At 33.4% G+C, this 14,207-nt stretch overlaps 1 protein-coding gene and 1 long non-coding RNA gene across 2 annotated transcripts; one reads left to right on the top strand and one right to left on the bottom strand.

The window, feature by feature from the left end:
* Positions 1-493: 493 nt before the first annotated feature.
* On the bottom strand, positions 494-4,072 carry LOC145599483 (uncharacterized). Its single transcript, XR_014103771.1, has 3 exons — positions 3,875-4,072; positions 3,648-3,778; positions 494-806 (listed from the first exon to the last, which is right to left on the bottom strand). It is a non-coding gene; the product is annotated as an uncharacterized LOC145599483 (long non-coding RNA).
* A 3,082-nt stretch (positions 4,073-7,154) lies between these two features.
* On the top strand, positions 7,155-12,092 carry LOC145597021 (cytochrome P450 CYP72A616-like). The gene is made up of 7 exons (XM_081653202.1): positions 7,155-7,172; positions 7,781-7,826; positions 9,561-9,809; positions 10,193-10,413; positions 10,728-10,972; positions 11,190-11,565; positions 11,664-12,092. The coding sequence occupies exons 1-7, from the start codon at positions 7,155-7,157 to the stop codon at positions 12,090-12,092; spliced, it is 1,584 nt and encodes a 527-aa protein (XP_081509328.1).
* Positions 12,093-14,207: the final 2,115 nt, after the last annotated feature.

Here is a 14,207-nt window from a genome sequence, read left to right as displayed (position 1 = left end):
CATTTTTTATTTTATATATATATATTTTTGTATATGGTTGTAGGAGTTGTTATTGGGTAAATGGGTAGGGGGGCTAAACACAGCGTTTAGAGGGGGGTATAGGTAGAGTTGCATACCCTTAAGTGTAGGGATACTATTGTATGTGTAGCCTTTTTTTTAATAAAATACTTATATCACTAGTAGAAAAAAGTAAATGGCAAGCGGTTCAAACCCCCTAATGGGAAACGGTTTTGAACCGCATGCGCTTGGGGGGCTTCCCATTGGCCTTTTAAATGGGAAGCGGTTCAAACCGCTTCCCATTTGTAGTGAAAGGGAAGCGGTTTTGGCGCCAAACCGCTTCTCATATGCATTTCGCTGGTGTAATGTGAAGCATAATGGGGAGTGGTTCAGTAGTCCAAACCGCTGCCCATTAAGCCTAAAAAAATAAAAAAAAATAAAAAAAAAATTTTGCATTTTTTTCACCTAAATTGCAGCAGATGCATATATATATATATACTTATAATATACATAAATCTCATATATTTTCTTTAATAACTTGTAATTTTACACTTTAAAAAGGAAGAAAAAAATACATTGACTTGTAACTTTCATTACTTGTGTCAAAAAAAAAAATAGTAAAAAAAAAACTTTCATTACTAACTAATAACAGAAGCATCAGCAGCATCAAAGACAGGAGGAGGCAGTAGCAGCAATTGAGATGATGACAGCGAAAGATTGAAGGCCCCTTTGAGATTTGATGACTACAGAAGGAGGAGAAGGAAGCAGTTGCAGAATGCAGTAATATTGAACTACTTCTTTTAAGAGTTCTGGAACAGGGAAAGGAAAACGCTATCATAAGTCACATCTCTAAAGAAAGATCATATGCAGCAAAGCTAAGTCAGAAAAGTAGTCAACTAATGTAAAGGATACTGAGATAAACAAGTCACACTCGAATCATAGAGACGTGGGTTATTTTGGATCTTAGCCAACAATGCTTGCAATCATGGTTGAAGAAACAACAAGACAAATTTAATTTAAATTCATCAACTGAAAACTAAAACAATTATTACACCTATATCACAATCTCCAAATAGTACAAGGCAGAAACATCAAAATCAGCAATAGTCCATATCCCACAATCGCAATAAAATGTACCATTGGAGAACCAAATTGAGTATCTAGTTAATCTAACCACAAAATGCATCATCCTTAGCATATTCAATAATTTCTTAAATCAACATTGCAAACAACAGATTTGAAGAACATAATCAGTAACCCTTTATAACCAATTTTAGCAATGTATAATCAACAATTAATTAGAGCTTAATAATCCCAATTAACGCAAATATACAGAAAACAAGAATATAAACATTGCAAAACACAATTTCAAATTCAGAGGAAACCACTATTTCATTCATTTCTCCACCAAAATGAAAACACAACATCAGAATTTACATAAACATCCAATACTCTTACCAATCAAACTAACAAGAGAACAAGGTGACTAACTAATTTGACATTGGACTCAAACTCCAGGAGGTATAGGTTTCTTGACATGGCTTCTCTGATTGGATTGATGTGAGGCAGAGAGGAGGGCGGCGAACGGTGGTTGGGGTGCTGCTGTTGGCGCGACTGACGGTTGTGGTTATTAATTTGTGGCTGTGCGAGGTGGAGATGCGTGCAGTGGAGCAGGTTGTTGTGATTGGGGTGGTGCAGGGTGAAGTGGGCTGGTGAGTTGGTGGTTCACAAGGGAACAGGGGAGATGATGGTGGAGGTTGAGTACGGCTGCTGTAATGGTGGGAGATGCGGCTGGTGGTGAGGGCAGGTGGTGCTGCTGGGTGTGGTTGGTGGTGGATGCAGGGGGGGAAAGCAAAGTTTACAATAAAAGCCTAAGCAAATGAGAATACCCTCCAGGCCTCCATCTATCCTGTTATTTCTATCCTAGAAACTAATTACTATTCAAATACAGGGCTTTGCCTTGAAATGAATTGAAAATTATCTGTAACTGATAAGCTCCACACAGCAAAAGCATTCATGGATATGTTCGTCAACATATTACCATTCAAATATGAATTGAAATGTCTCTTTAGTAAACAAGCCTAATACTTTAGATTTTAGAAACAGAAATGGTTCTTTTACACTAACTGATCTTTTCTTAGAATTAAATAAAATATCACCACGCAATCAAAAACAATGGAAGCATCAAGCATGGAAAAGATCCACACACAAGCAAGAGCAATATCCAAAGCTGAGCACAAATAACTGACAAAGACTATGCAATGAACTGACATGACTTGGACAGATTGCATGATGGTGAATGAGGAAGATGACCTTTCATTAATAAACAGGAAAGTTGAAGCAATATAAGGGTTAAGTTGCCAAGTAAACAAGTAACTTGACACCCCAAAGCTAACAATATACAAAGTAAATCGCTCACAATTTCATTAAGAACCCTCTCTTTCTCATATCTATTCTACTAGTTTCTCCCTTTGCTAACTAATTTGCTGCCTCCTTCAACATTTCCCAGCTTATATTGACATTCCTAAACTACCGCATCCCCTTCATTAGACTACTAAATAAGTGAGCATCACACCAGCTATCTTGCTGGACCTTGAATTCTTTTACCAATCAGGTAACTTCTTTAGTAAAAGGAACAGTTCATCATTCTTTGATAAGAAGTATGAATCAGCAATATCTTAGAACAGCTTTTTCCAGATGATTTGCTCATGAAAGGATCAAAAACCAACAGTTTATGACTGATCATAATTGCTCAAGCTATATACTCTCCACCGCAATACTGTTATGATAATCTCAAACCACAAAAATAAAGATGCACATGTACTGAACATGAGTGGGAGCAGGAGTACTGACAGAAGAATCAGATAAACCAGCACAGAAAGAGTGCGCACTATCATGTTCTATATGTTTCTGGATAAACTAGGCTCAAGAGTTTATGATATAAAAAAAGCATTGTTACTAATGTTAAACCTTCAGTAATCAGATGCCAGTATTTCTCCAACAGATCCACAACAAAATTCGAATGACATTATTTCTACAACGGTTAACAAATAACTGGAGATGTTTAGACTTTAGAGTTTTTTTATTTGCGACATTTATCCCCAAAGGCCTCGATAACAGAATTCGGATTTAAACCCGTTTTTTCCCACATCACACAACCATATATTTGTATTTACAGCACAAGAAACAGCCACACAACCAACCAACACTGCCACCAATATAGTAAAAAAATTCCACCCATGAGAAAAAAAATTCCACCTGTTTACAAACCATACATTTGACTAATTAAGCAATCAACTCAGAACCTAAATAATTAAGCCCTAATTATACAATCAACTGAACAATACATATAAATCAATACTTATAATTAAACCCTAATTAACCTAATCAGACAAATTCTCATTGTTACAATACATAGAAAACATCTGATAACTCAAAATACATAGAAAATCACACAACTTGGCAACAATAGTTCATTATTAGACTCGTAAATTCCCAAAATTAGACATAAATCTGAAATCATATAAATCAAAACCTAAACATGGACTTGTTTTTTTGGCAGATTTTTCTATTTCTTGATGAATGCAGAAGAGATGAATTAGAGAGGAGCGAGAAAGAAGAAAAAGGACAGATAAAGAGAGAAGGCTTACTCGAAGATCAGGGCACGAAGCTGGAGTTTGAGCGTCGATAGTTTCAGCAACTGTCAACCACCGCCATCAATTACAAATCGAAACTCACCATCGCTGCTCTCCACCACCGCCAACAGTTACAAATCGAAACCCTAGAAATCGAAAAAAAATCAAAGATTTGAACCAGTAATTATGCAAAGGAACCCTAACTTTGAAATTTAGAGGGGAAAGTTTAAAGAAGCTCATACCATGAACACCAATCAAAACCCTAAAAATCGAACCGCACCGTCGTTATCGCTCGTGACCACCGTGACCATCACTGAATGAGGAGGGAGAAGAAAGAGAGAGAATTTGTGAGTTGCGGTGGTTGTGGATGCGGCTGCGGCTGCGGAGATGGTTGCCTTCGTCTTTGAGGAGAGGGAGAGAGAGAGGAGAGAGAACTGAGGTATGAGGAGACAAGAGAGTGAATGAGACTACGAGAGAGATGAGAAAATATAATAACATCAAACATAATGACCAGCGGTTTTCGGTTCAAACCGCTTGCCATTTTATCAATATTTTTCTTTTTTACCTAAGGTGGGATTTTGGGAAGCGGATTTCATTAACCGCTTCTCATTTGTAGCTGCCGATTTGCTTTATTCTACTAGTGTATAAAACTAGTATAGTGTCTGTGCGATGCACAGTTTATAAATCAAACTATAACTTCCGTAATTTAAAAAAAGAAACAAAGGTGATTCAATTACTATAATAATAGTAGGTTCATTTGCATTGACAAAATTAATTAATAAACTGCTATTAACTCACAATAATGGCCAATAAAATATCAATGAATGTGATCAAGATAGTATTTTATGTCATTTGCATTTCTTTTATTTTATTCTCTTTTATTTTTATATCGTTATTTATTAGTTGAAAAATGAACAAATATTACTCTATAAAAGAGAATGAAGTGGACTAATTCATATCCTTTTTCCATAGGGGGAATAAAAACTAAATTTTTCTTGTCATACCACCCGCTTCAATAGTTGTACAAACTAATACCTGTTTTACCCGTCACATTCACGAAAACTATATGTAACAATAACCTTATATCTTATTTACCAATATATATTTTCCTAAGCATTGTGCCCGAAAATACCTATCACATAAGTCATACAACCAATAACCGATTGAATATATAGCACAAATATATAGGCAGAGATATTAATAAATTTTAAAGGAATAAAAGATACTTTTATTAAGATTTATATAAATAAACGACATAATTAACTAACCATGTATGTAAATTTTTTAATTTTTTTTTTTATGGACATGTGTTCTTAAATGACATAAAAATCATAACATATACTTTTTTTTTTTTTTTTTTTTTTGTTTGAGGCAACATATACGTATTATATATGAGTTATATTTATTAAAATATGATCATTATATTAGTAGAGAAATATGAAAATTTAATGGTTATAGAAATGATAAAATTCTTCATATAAATTTCAATAGATATGTATGCTAATCACTTAGCATGTTGATGACAAATATGAACTCATTTTCTAATATACACCATATGTTTATGTAATTAAAATATGTTTTTAGTGGAATATTAATAATATTATAGGATATTTTATTGTATTTGCACGCAAAGTTGATTACGACTATGATATTTTCGTTCTTATTGTATTTTGATTATGATATTTTCAACCTTCCTCTATTCCAAAGAGTATTGTACATATTTTTTAAACTTTTATTTACTTAACATTGTACGTAGTATATAAACGATAATACTTAAAATAATTTTTTAAGATATGTTTATATAGTATTTTGTGTTTCCTTTTTAAAGTTGAATATTAATAATAGTCCATGATATATTTTATACATATTTTCACACTATGTTGATTATGATATTTTCGTTTTTATGGTAATTTGATTATGATATATATTTTCTCCTTCCTCTATTTCGAGAGTATATTACATAAATTTTTATCCTTAAACCTACCTTAGGATGCATGTAAAATAAATATAAAATAATAAGTATCAAAATATAAGGCCACACTGTGTGGCCAGCTGACACACACCAAGTAACTCCTAACCGAGGAGTAATCCCTGAGCGATCGAGTAACCTCTGACCGAGTAAATTTTGACCGACTTAGTAACCCCTAATCGAGTGAGTAACCTCTGACCGAGTAACCCCTGGCCAACTTACGATTAGTAACCCCTGACCGAGTAACCCCTAACCGATCAAGTAACCCCTGACTAACTTAATAACCCCTGACCGAGTGAGTACCCTTATAGCACTAACAAAGTAGCTCCCATAGTGGTTGGCCACACGGTATGACCAGTCACATATAAAAGTTTGTGCAAAAAGAAATATTCTTTCTCCGTTTTTTTAGTTGACACCATTTGACTTTTACACTATGCACAAACTATGTTTTGACTAGCTTTTGTGATTTACAGCTACGATAAAACATAGTCAAATGGGATCTTGTTTAATCGTCTCAATATATATTTTATTAATATCCACTTTTCATAATTTTTCAATGTCGAGAATTAGAGATATTAATCGTTAAAATAGTATGTTGCTAATATGCGTGATAAAAGAAATGTGTCAACTAAGGTTCTGTTCACATTTACTGAACTGAGCTGAACTGAACTGAACTGAACTGAACTGATTGGAGCTGAACTGAACTGAACTGAACTGATTGGAGCTGAACTGAACTGAACTGAACTGAATAGAGCTGAAATGAATATTTTTTGAGAGAAGGAAATTAGGAGCTGAACTGAACTGAACTGAACTGATTGGAGCTGAACTGAATTGATTGGAGCTGAACTGAACTGAACTGAACTGAACTGAACTGAATTGAACTGAACTGAACTGAAATTAAGCTGAAGTGAACAGACCCTAAATAAAAACAGAAGTAGTATCATAATATAAGACAAGCGAATGAGAGAGTAACATTTGTCATCCTCACATTGATTCGCTTATCTTATAGTATAGTATATTGATACGCTCGACGTGCATGATCCACGATGGCCCAAGATGAAGGCAAAGAACTCACTACATGTGCTTGGTATTCCCAATGAACCAGAGCGATTTAATTAGGCACTGTACTTCAATTATTTCAGTCTGTAGCTTATTTTGAGTATTCTAATGATACTATATTGTTTCTTAAACAATACAGTAATTTAGACTGAGTGCATTTTCATCTACATGCCACGTAATCTTATACTTTACTCGTCACACGTGAAAATATCGTGAGCATCTTGGTATTGCCAAAAAAATAGGCGTTAGATGCAAATTAAAACCTAAAATTCAGATAATAAAGGGTTGAATAACCTTATTTAATTTATTTCCTCCGTTTTTTTTTATTGCTCTATGAGTGATTTCACACTTGCCAATACATTAGTTTTGCTATTAATATATTTAATTATATTTTTATAAAAATTATAAAAAGTTGATATTGAAAAGTAGATTTTGAGACGATTTTAAGTAGATACCATATGATTATATTTTTTTTTACGGATATATCATAAAAGATGGTCAAATTAAGTTATGTAAATAGTGTAAAAGTTGCAATAAAAGAAAAACCGAGGAAGTATTTTACTTTTCTCTCTTCCATCAAACTTTGATTAACAATTTACTTTCGCAAAAAAACAAAAGAAAGTAATTGTATTCAAGCTTCAATATAACAACTACTGCTTTAATCGTGCTCATCCTAATTCCAAGAAGCACTCGATCGACGCCTACCTGTTCAGCCATCTCCTAACAGTAACACCCACCAGTACACCACCACCCATTCCCTCCACAACCCTTGCCACGACACCTCATAGTCATAGTCACAACGGCACAACCATTTAACGGACTGATTCCCTCTTAGCATGGTAGTACCGCCATATTGGAACGAAAGATAATTTTACCGGCAATCCGTTGAACATGACAACGATCGTCGAAATTGAAAACCCTAAATGAAAGGTTTGAAAATAGGGGAAAAGTCAAAAACTATAAAATAAGAATAAAAATTACATAAATAAAATTAAAATATTAATAAATTAAAAAAAAGTTGATAATAATATTTTATATCAAAAATAAAGTAATATAATGCTTTAGAATTTTCATGTTGGAAAAGCTACAATAATTACTGAACCAATATGCATGGAAAAAGGTTGGAGGTACTCGAAATGTAGTATGGTCTTTAACAATGGTGGGGAGTGAAAAGGGGTACGTAGAATTTTTTTTTTTTTATTTTTATTAAAACAAATTTACTGTAAAAGAAGGAAATTTTTTGGAAAGGTGATTTTTTTTTTTTTTTTTTTTTTTTTTTTTTTTTTTTTTTTTTGTTTTTTGGGTGCTGGGAAGGGTAATTTTTATTGTGGGCCATAATTAATTTGAAAGAAATATATTAATTTGAAAGAAATATGAAAAGTAAACAATTTACTCCTTAAAACTATGTCATTTATTGCCATTGTTAACAAAAGTATTTTTTATTCTCCTCGAGGTGCTCGTTACCATTGCCAAAAAAACATTTAAAAATCTTGGAAGCCAATGCTCTAATTGCCTTTTAAACATGAATTAAGGATATAATATTTCAATTAATTTCTAATCTAGCACCGCACGCGATGCTTTTTAAAAGATATTAATTTTATCTATCACACATATATAAGGAAAATACTATTAAGTACTGCGTATAAAATATTATACTCTCTTCACTTCTAAATAATCGAAACTTTTGACTTTTTTCACTGTTTATGTATGAAATATTAATATCGACCATATAGAAAATAAATATTATCATGAAATATATGGCTATATAGGTATTAATATAAACTTTCTTAATAGGATCAACTTTTTTTATTTTTTTGCTAATATATAATCATAGGTATCTAAGGATTATTAATTTGTTATAACTGTGAATAATATTGCTTACACGTTTGACTTTTTACAAACTTTCGAGGAGACTAGGAGAGGTCTATTGATTTATTATAATTGTGACGAAAATTTGTCAATTATAACCAGTAAAAGTACCCATTTTGCGGGTTATAACAATCAAATTTAATTTTGCAAATTACAACCTAAAAAGTCACCAAACATTTTGAATTACAACCAAAATTCGATTTTCGGTTACTTTTACTACGTTTTTTTTTTTTTAAGTTTGCCGCACCCGATTCACCGGAAGCTTAGCTCCGACTACATCCAAATCCGACCTAGGTTGCACACCTCGGCTTATGATAGGTGAGTTTCCCAACAAGAGTTTTTTTGCATTCGGAGAGGCTCAAAATCGTGAACTCTCTTAAGCGACATCAAACTGCTAACGACTTGAGTCAACTCTTGTTAGCGCAATATAAGGTCATTATATCAATTAATATAATGAAGTAGTTATACCAAATGAAGTAATTAATTATTACTAGTATTTTTCATTATTTATTTATTCCGTGGTATATGTAGACAAAGCAAGATTTGAGATGTGATTTCAAATCTCACCAACCAAATTTATTAGTTAACAAAGCCTTACGCTAAAATAAACTTTATACATTGTAGAAAAAAATTGTACTCCTTTAATTTCTTAATGTTAGTCTCATTTACATATATCATATATCGATGCAAATCTCTGATCGCAAATATCTTTAATATCACGCTAGCAAAAAATTATAAATATTAGATATTAATAAATTAATTATCAAGACGAATAAAACTAGATCTCATACGACTATTTTTGTTTTTATACAAAGAGAAATTTATAAGATTCTCTTAAATAGTCAAAATATTTTAAATGTGACTAACATTAGGAAACGGAAGGTGTATTAATTAATAATTAACTAGATTTGGACAAGTATATAAATAGATCGATGGCAACTCTGGTTTAATAACACTAAAAATAGTAATAAAGAGAAGTGAAGAGAACACTTGCAATAATTTTACAATGAGTGTTGTAGCGGCCATTTTAGCAGTTTTAGGACTGTTTGTGGTAGCTTTTATAGTGAAAATGGTAAATGCTATTGTACTGAAGCCTAAATGGCAAGAAAGTGTGTTAAGGAAGCAAGGAATTAATGGCACTACTTTCCAGTTATGGGGTGGTGAACGAGCTAGGCTCAGTCAATTAAAGATTAATGGCACTTCTTCCATGCCCAAAACTTCATCCCACGATATTTTATCTTGCTCCAATCCTATTGAGTCCCATTTAATGAAGAAATATGGTACGTTTGTCAACTTTTGTTACTTGAACAAGTTTATATATTATACGAAGCAGCATATTTAGTTGCTATTGATTGATTATCTCTTGTTACCGCCCTTGTAATTGATTTGTAAGATATAGTTGTTGTATAATTTCCAGATCTTAAAGTGAAGCAACAAAATAAGCAGAAGAAGATCGAGTCAAAAAAAAAAATATTAATAAATTATGGAACGAAATCAAATGTATATGATGAACTTCAAATGTAATTAGAATTTAAAATTTTTATTTTTACGTAGTCCATAGTTATGTATTAATGTGTTTAACTTAAGAATTAATTTTACTTTGAAAAAAAAAAAATTCATAATTTTGTAGACTGAAATAAAGTGCAATATCTATGTGAAATAGGTAAAATGTTCTTCTATTGGACGGGGACCGTGCCTAGAATAGTGTTGATGGAACCAAAGTTGATTAGAGAAATGTTAACGAATAAATCCGGAGAATTTCAAAAACCAGCTATCAATGGTTTCACCAGACTCTTTGTTGCTGGTGTCTCATCTTTGAATGGAGATAAATGGGCAATGCACAGAAAGTTGCTAAATCCAGCCTTCCATATGGCCAAGTTACAGGTTTAGTTTTATGCTACGCTCTCTCTTTTTTGTTCTTTTTTACTAGGATATTTGGATAACAGTAATTGTACAAACTGTCAATATATAACATGTGCAAAATTCTACTCTATCTGAACGTGTTTATTACCCCTGGTTGTGTAAAATTATACGAGGATCGACACGATTATATTACTTATCCCACTGCACTTTCAATTAAAATTAGTGGTGTTCGTAACTAAATCTCCATTTCCGGCATTTAAACTACTCTATGTAGCAATATATATATACCAATTACTTTCATGTATGTAATAATAAGCTGTCACGATTTCTGCCAGGGAATGGTGCCATCTATACTAAAGTGCACACAAGGAATGATTTCGACATGGGAGGGAATTCTAGGAGCAAAGGATTCATGTGAAATTGATGTTTTCACTGAGTTTCAAAAATTAACAGCAGATATTATATCAAATGTGGCCTTTGGCAGCAATTATGAAGAAGGAAGTAAAGTATTTCAGCTCATGAATGAGCAATCTAAGTTACTTAATAAAGTATACTATATGGCCGCATTTCCATTCTTAAGGTAACCACTTTTTGTAAGACATTATTTTGAATAGGATCGTTCAATAGTGATCTTCAAAAAAAGATGAAGCCACACGTACCTTAATCAATGGAATCAATTAAACCTAACAAATCTTGTGCAAACATTATATAGAGTACATCTATATTTAAATGTATACTTGTACATGTGGTGGGTAAGAGAGATTGTTTTACTAACATACAAATGAACCTCAATGTAGGCATTTGCCAACGAAAACAAATGCAAGGATGAAATACATCCAAAAAGAAGTCACAAGTGCATTGAAGGATATAATTCAAAAGCGCCAGAGAATCATGAAAAAGGATGGTATTGTCAAGGATGATTTGTTGGGATTGATGCTACAATCAAATCTCAACAGCCAGCTAGAGGGTAAAGGAATGACATTACAAGAGCTTATCGATGAATGCAAGCTATTCTACTTTGCAGGGCATGAGACAACTGCGAATTCGCTCACTTGGGCTATTGTAGCTCTGAGCATGCACCAAGACTGGCAAGAAAAGGCAAGAGATGAAGTGTTTAAACAAGTAGGCCGTGAACATACACCTACCTTCGACGACCTAGGCCGTCTCAAAACTGTAAGTTATTAGTGCTTGAGTATTTGACTTTGCAAGAAAAAAAAAAAATTTAAAATAGCAATTCGTTGTGTCCTTGTTTTAATTGTTGTGTATTGTAGGTGACCATGGTTTTGCAAGAAACATTAAGGCTATATCCACCTTCGAGCATAATCCGGACCACGGGTCAAAAAGGAGCAAAACTAGGAGATAAACAACTTCCTGGTGGTGCCCATGTTTTCATCCCAACACCATGTGTTCATCGAGATCAAGAAGTGTGGGGGAAAGACGTGCTTGAGTTCAACCCTAGTAGGTTCTCTGAGGGCGTTTCGAAGGCATCCGATAAAGATTCAGCCCCGTATTTCCCATTTGGATGGGGTCCAAGGGTTTGCATTGGGCAAAACTTATCCATGTTAGAAGCTAAGATAGCTCTGTCTATGTTGCTCCAACGCTACACCTTCGAGCTTTCGCCTTCTTATACTCATGCGCCGTACTTTATGTTGACCCTCCAACCCTTTCACGGGGCGCCAGTCATTATTCGTAGGCTCTAATCAAGCTTAATTATTTCGATCTCGTTCCGTCCATTGCTGATGTTTTGGGTTATTGTTGTTGTTCTTTAGTTTGTAGTGTTGTACTGTGAAGATAAGAGATTTTCACTAGGCTGGCAAACTTTCTTTTGTAAGAGCAATGAGTTTTGCAACTCAAATATTATTAAATTATGTTTCCGGGACAATATTTCAATCTCAACCTTTAAAATTTGGTATTACTCTATATATCTTGAACACTCATAGATTTTACGAAATATTTAATATAATGATACATTTAGTTTGTATATAATCAATCAATCAATCAAAGCCTTAATCCCATAAGTAGAGTCGGTTTCATGAACCAAAAGTGATTATTCCGAATAGGCATCCACAAAAATCTTCCTCCTCCATCCCTTCCGATCAAATACCTCATTCTCATGCAAATCCATATGCTTCATATCCTTCCTACACACAACTACAATTTTGATCTATTGTAACCCCTAAATCCGTTGTATTATACGTAGCATTGTCAAAACGGTTTGACAATTCGGTTTCGTTTCGGTTTGAAACCGGTTCGGTTTGAAAACGGGTCGGTTTAAAATCGGTTCAAGTGCCTTATGGGTCGATTTCGGTTCGGTTCAAATTAATATCGGTTCGGTTCGGTTTCGTTTATTCTTAAGCGGCTTTAATTCGGTTCGGCTTGTAAACGGTTCGGGTAGTAAATGGTTCGGTGCAAACGGGTTGCGGTTTGTTAACGGTTCGGTGTAAACGGTTTTTATCCTGATTCAAACGGTTCGGGGTAGAAACGGTTCGGTTCTTTTGCGGTTCGGTTTTATTTCGGTTCGGTTTAGAATGGGTTCGGTTCATTAACGGGTTCGGTTCTTATACGGTTTATCATTATTAGGATCGGTTCGGTTTCGGGTTTACTAGAATACGGTTCGAGTCGGTTTTCGGTTTCAAAATATATTCTTTATTATAATTTTTCAAGCTAGAATTTTTCGAGTTTCTTTTTCAATTGATAAATTGATTAAAAATATTCTTTATTATAATTTTTGTACTGACTTTAATTTGTTTTTGAAAGATCAAATTAAAGGATGCAATCATCTCATTCTGAAAATTTCGAGAATTACAATAATACATCATAAGAATTCGACTAGGCTAGCTTTGGTCCAATATAATTCTGAGCAAATTATGAAGCTTTTTGATGATGTCGTTTAAGAGAAGTTGAAGATTATTTTTGCTTAATCCATAATTACATAGAAAAGTTAAGGAAAATAATATTGTACTCCGTAATAAACATGTGTGTATAATTAGATTTCATTTAAAATTCCTTTTAATGTGATTTTAATCTTCCTTTTATAGTAAGTGGTTTGTAAACGGTTCGATTTATAAGCGGTTTCGGTTCATGAACGGTTCGGTTTGTAGGTGGTTCGGTTTATAAACGGTTCGGTTTGTACACGTTTTGGTGCAAACGGGTTGCGGTTTTTTAACGGTTCCGTGAAAACGATTTTTATCCCGATTTAAACGGTTTCGGGTTGCCAATGGTTTTGGGTTAGAAACGGTTCGTTTCGTTTTCGGTTCGGTTTTATTTCAGTTCGGTTTAGAACAGGTTCGGTTCGTTAACAGGTTCGGTTCTTATACGGTTTAATATTATTCGAATCGGTTCGGTTTCAGGTTTACTAAAATACGGTTAGGGCTGGTTTTCGGTTTCAATCAATCGGTTTTTAATCGGTTCGGTTCTTATTTAGATCGATTGGTTTCGGGCAGTTAAATAATTCCGTTTGAAATTTACTACTGAGAAGATACTCTAATATACTACTGAGGGGAATCAAGTAAAATTAAACATTATATATACTTAATTTTTAAACTAAATATGCATTAGTCTTGTAAAAATTTGTGCACACTTTTTATCTGATATGTGCATATTTATTGAGTTGAATGTACTAAAGGTGCAAATTTGTTTCATTATATGTGCATATTGAGGAACATTCTCTAGAAGACATCTTTGACCGATTAATCCTTATTAGATGGCTTACAAGTTGTTCTTGACCACTATTACTTTCTCATCTCTAAAACTAAAGTTAGATATTTAAATAAGGTTTAATAGAGGAGAGAGAGAGTTCATCACAACGAAGAGGA

This window comes from Chenopodium album, chromosome 20 (assembly GCF_948465745.1).
Source record: "Chenopodium album chromosome 20, dcCheAlbu1.1, whole genome shotgun sequence".
NCBI classification, from domain to species: Eukaryota; Viridiplantae; Streptophyta; class Magnoliopsida; order Caryophyllales; family Amaranthaceae; genus Chenopodium; species Chenopodium album.
This window is presented reverse-complemented; position numbering and strand designations above follow the sequence as displayed.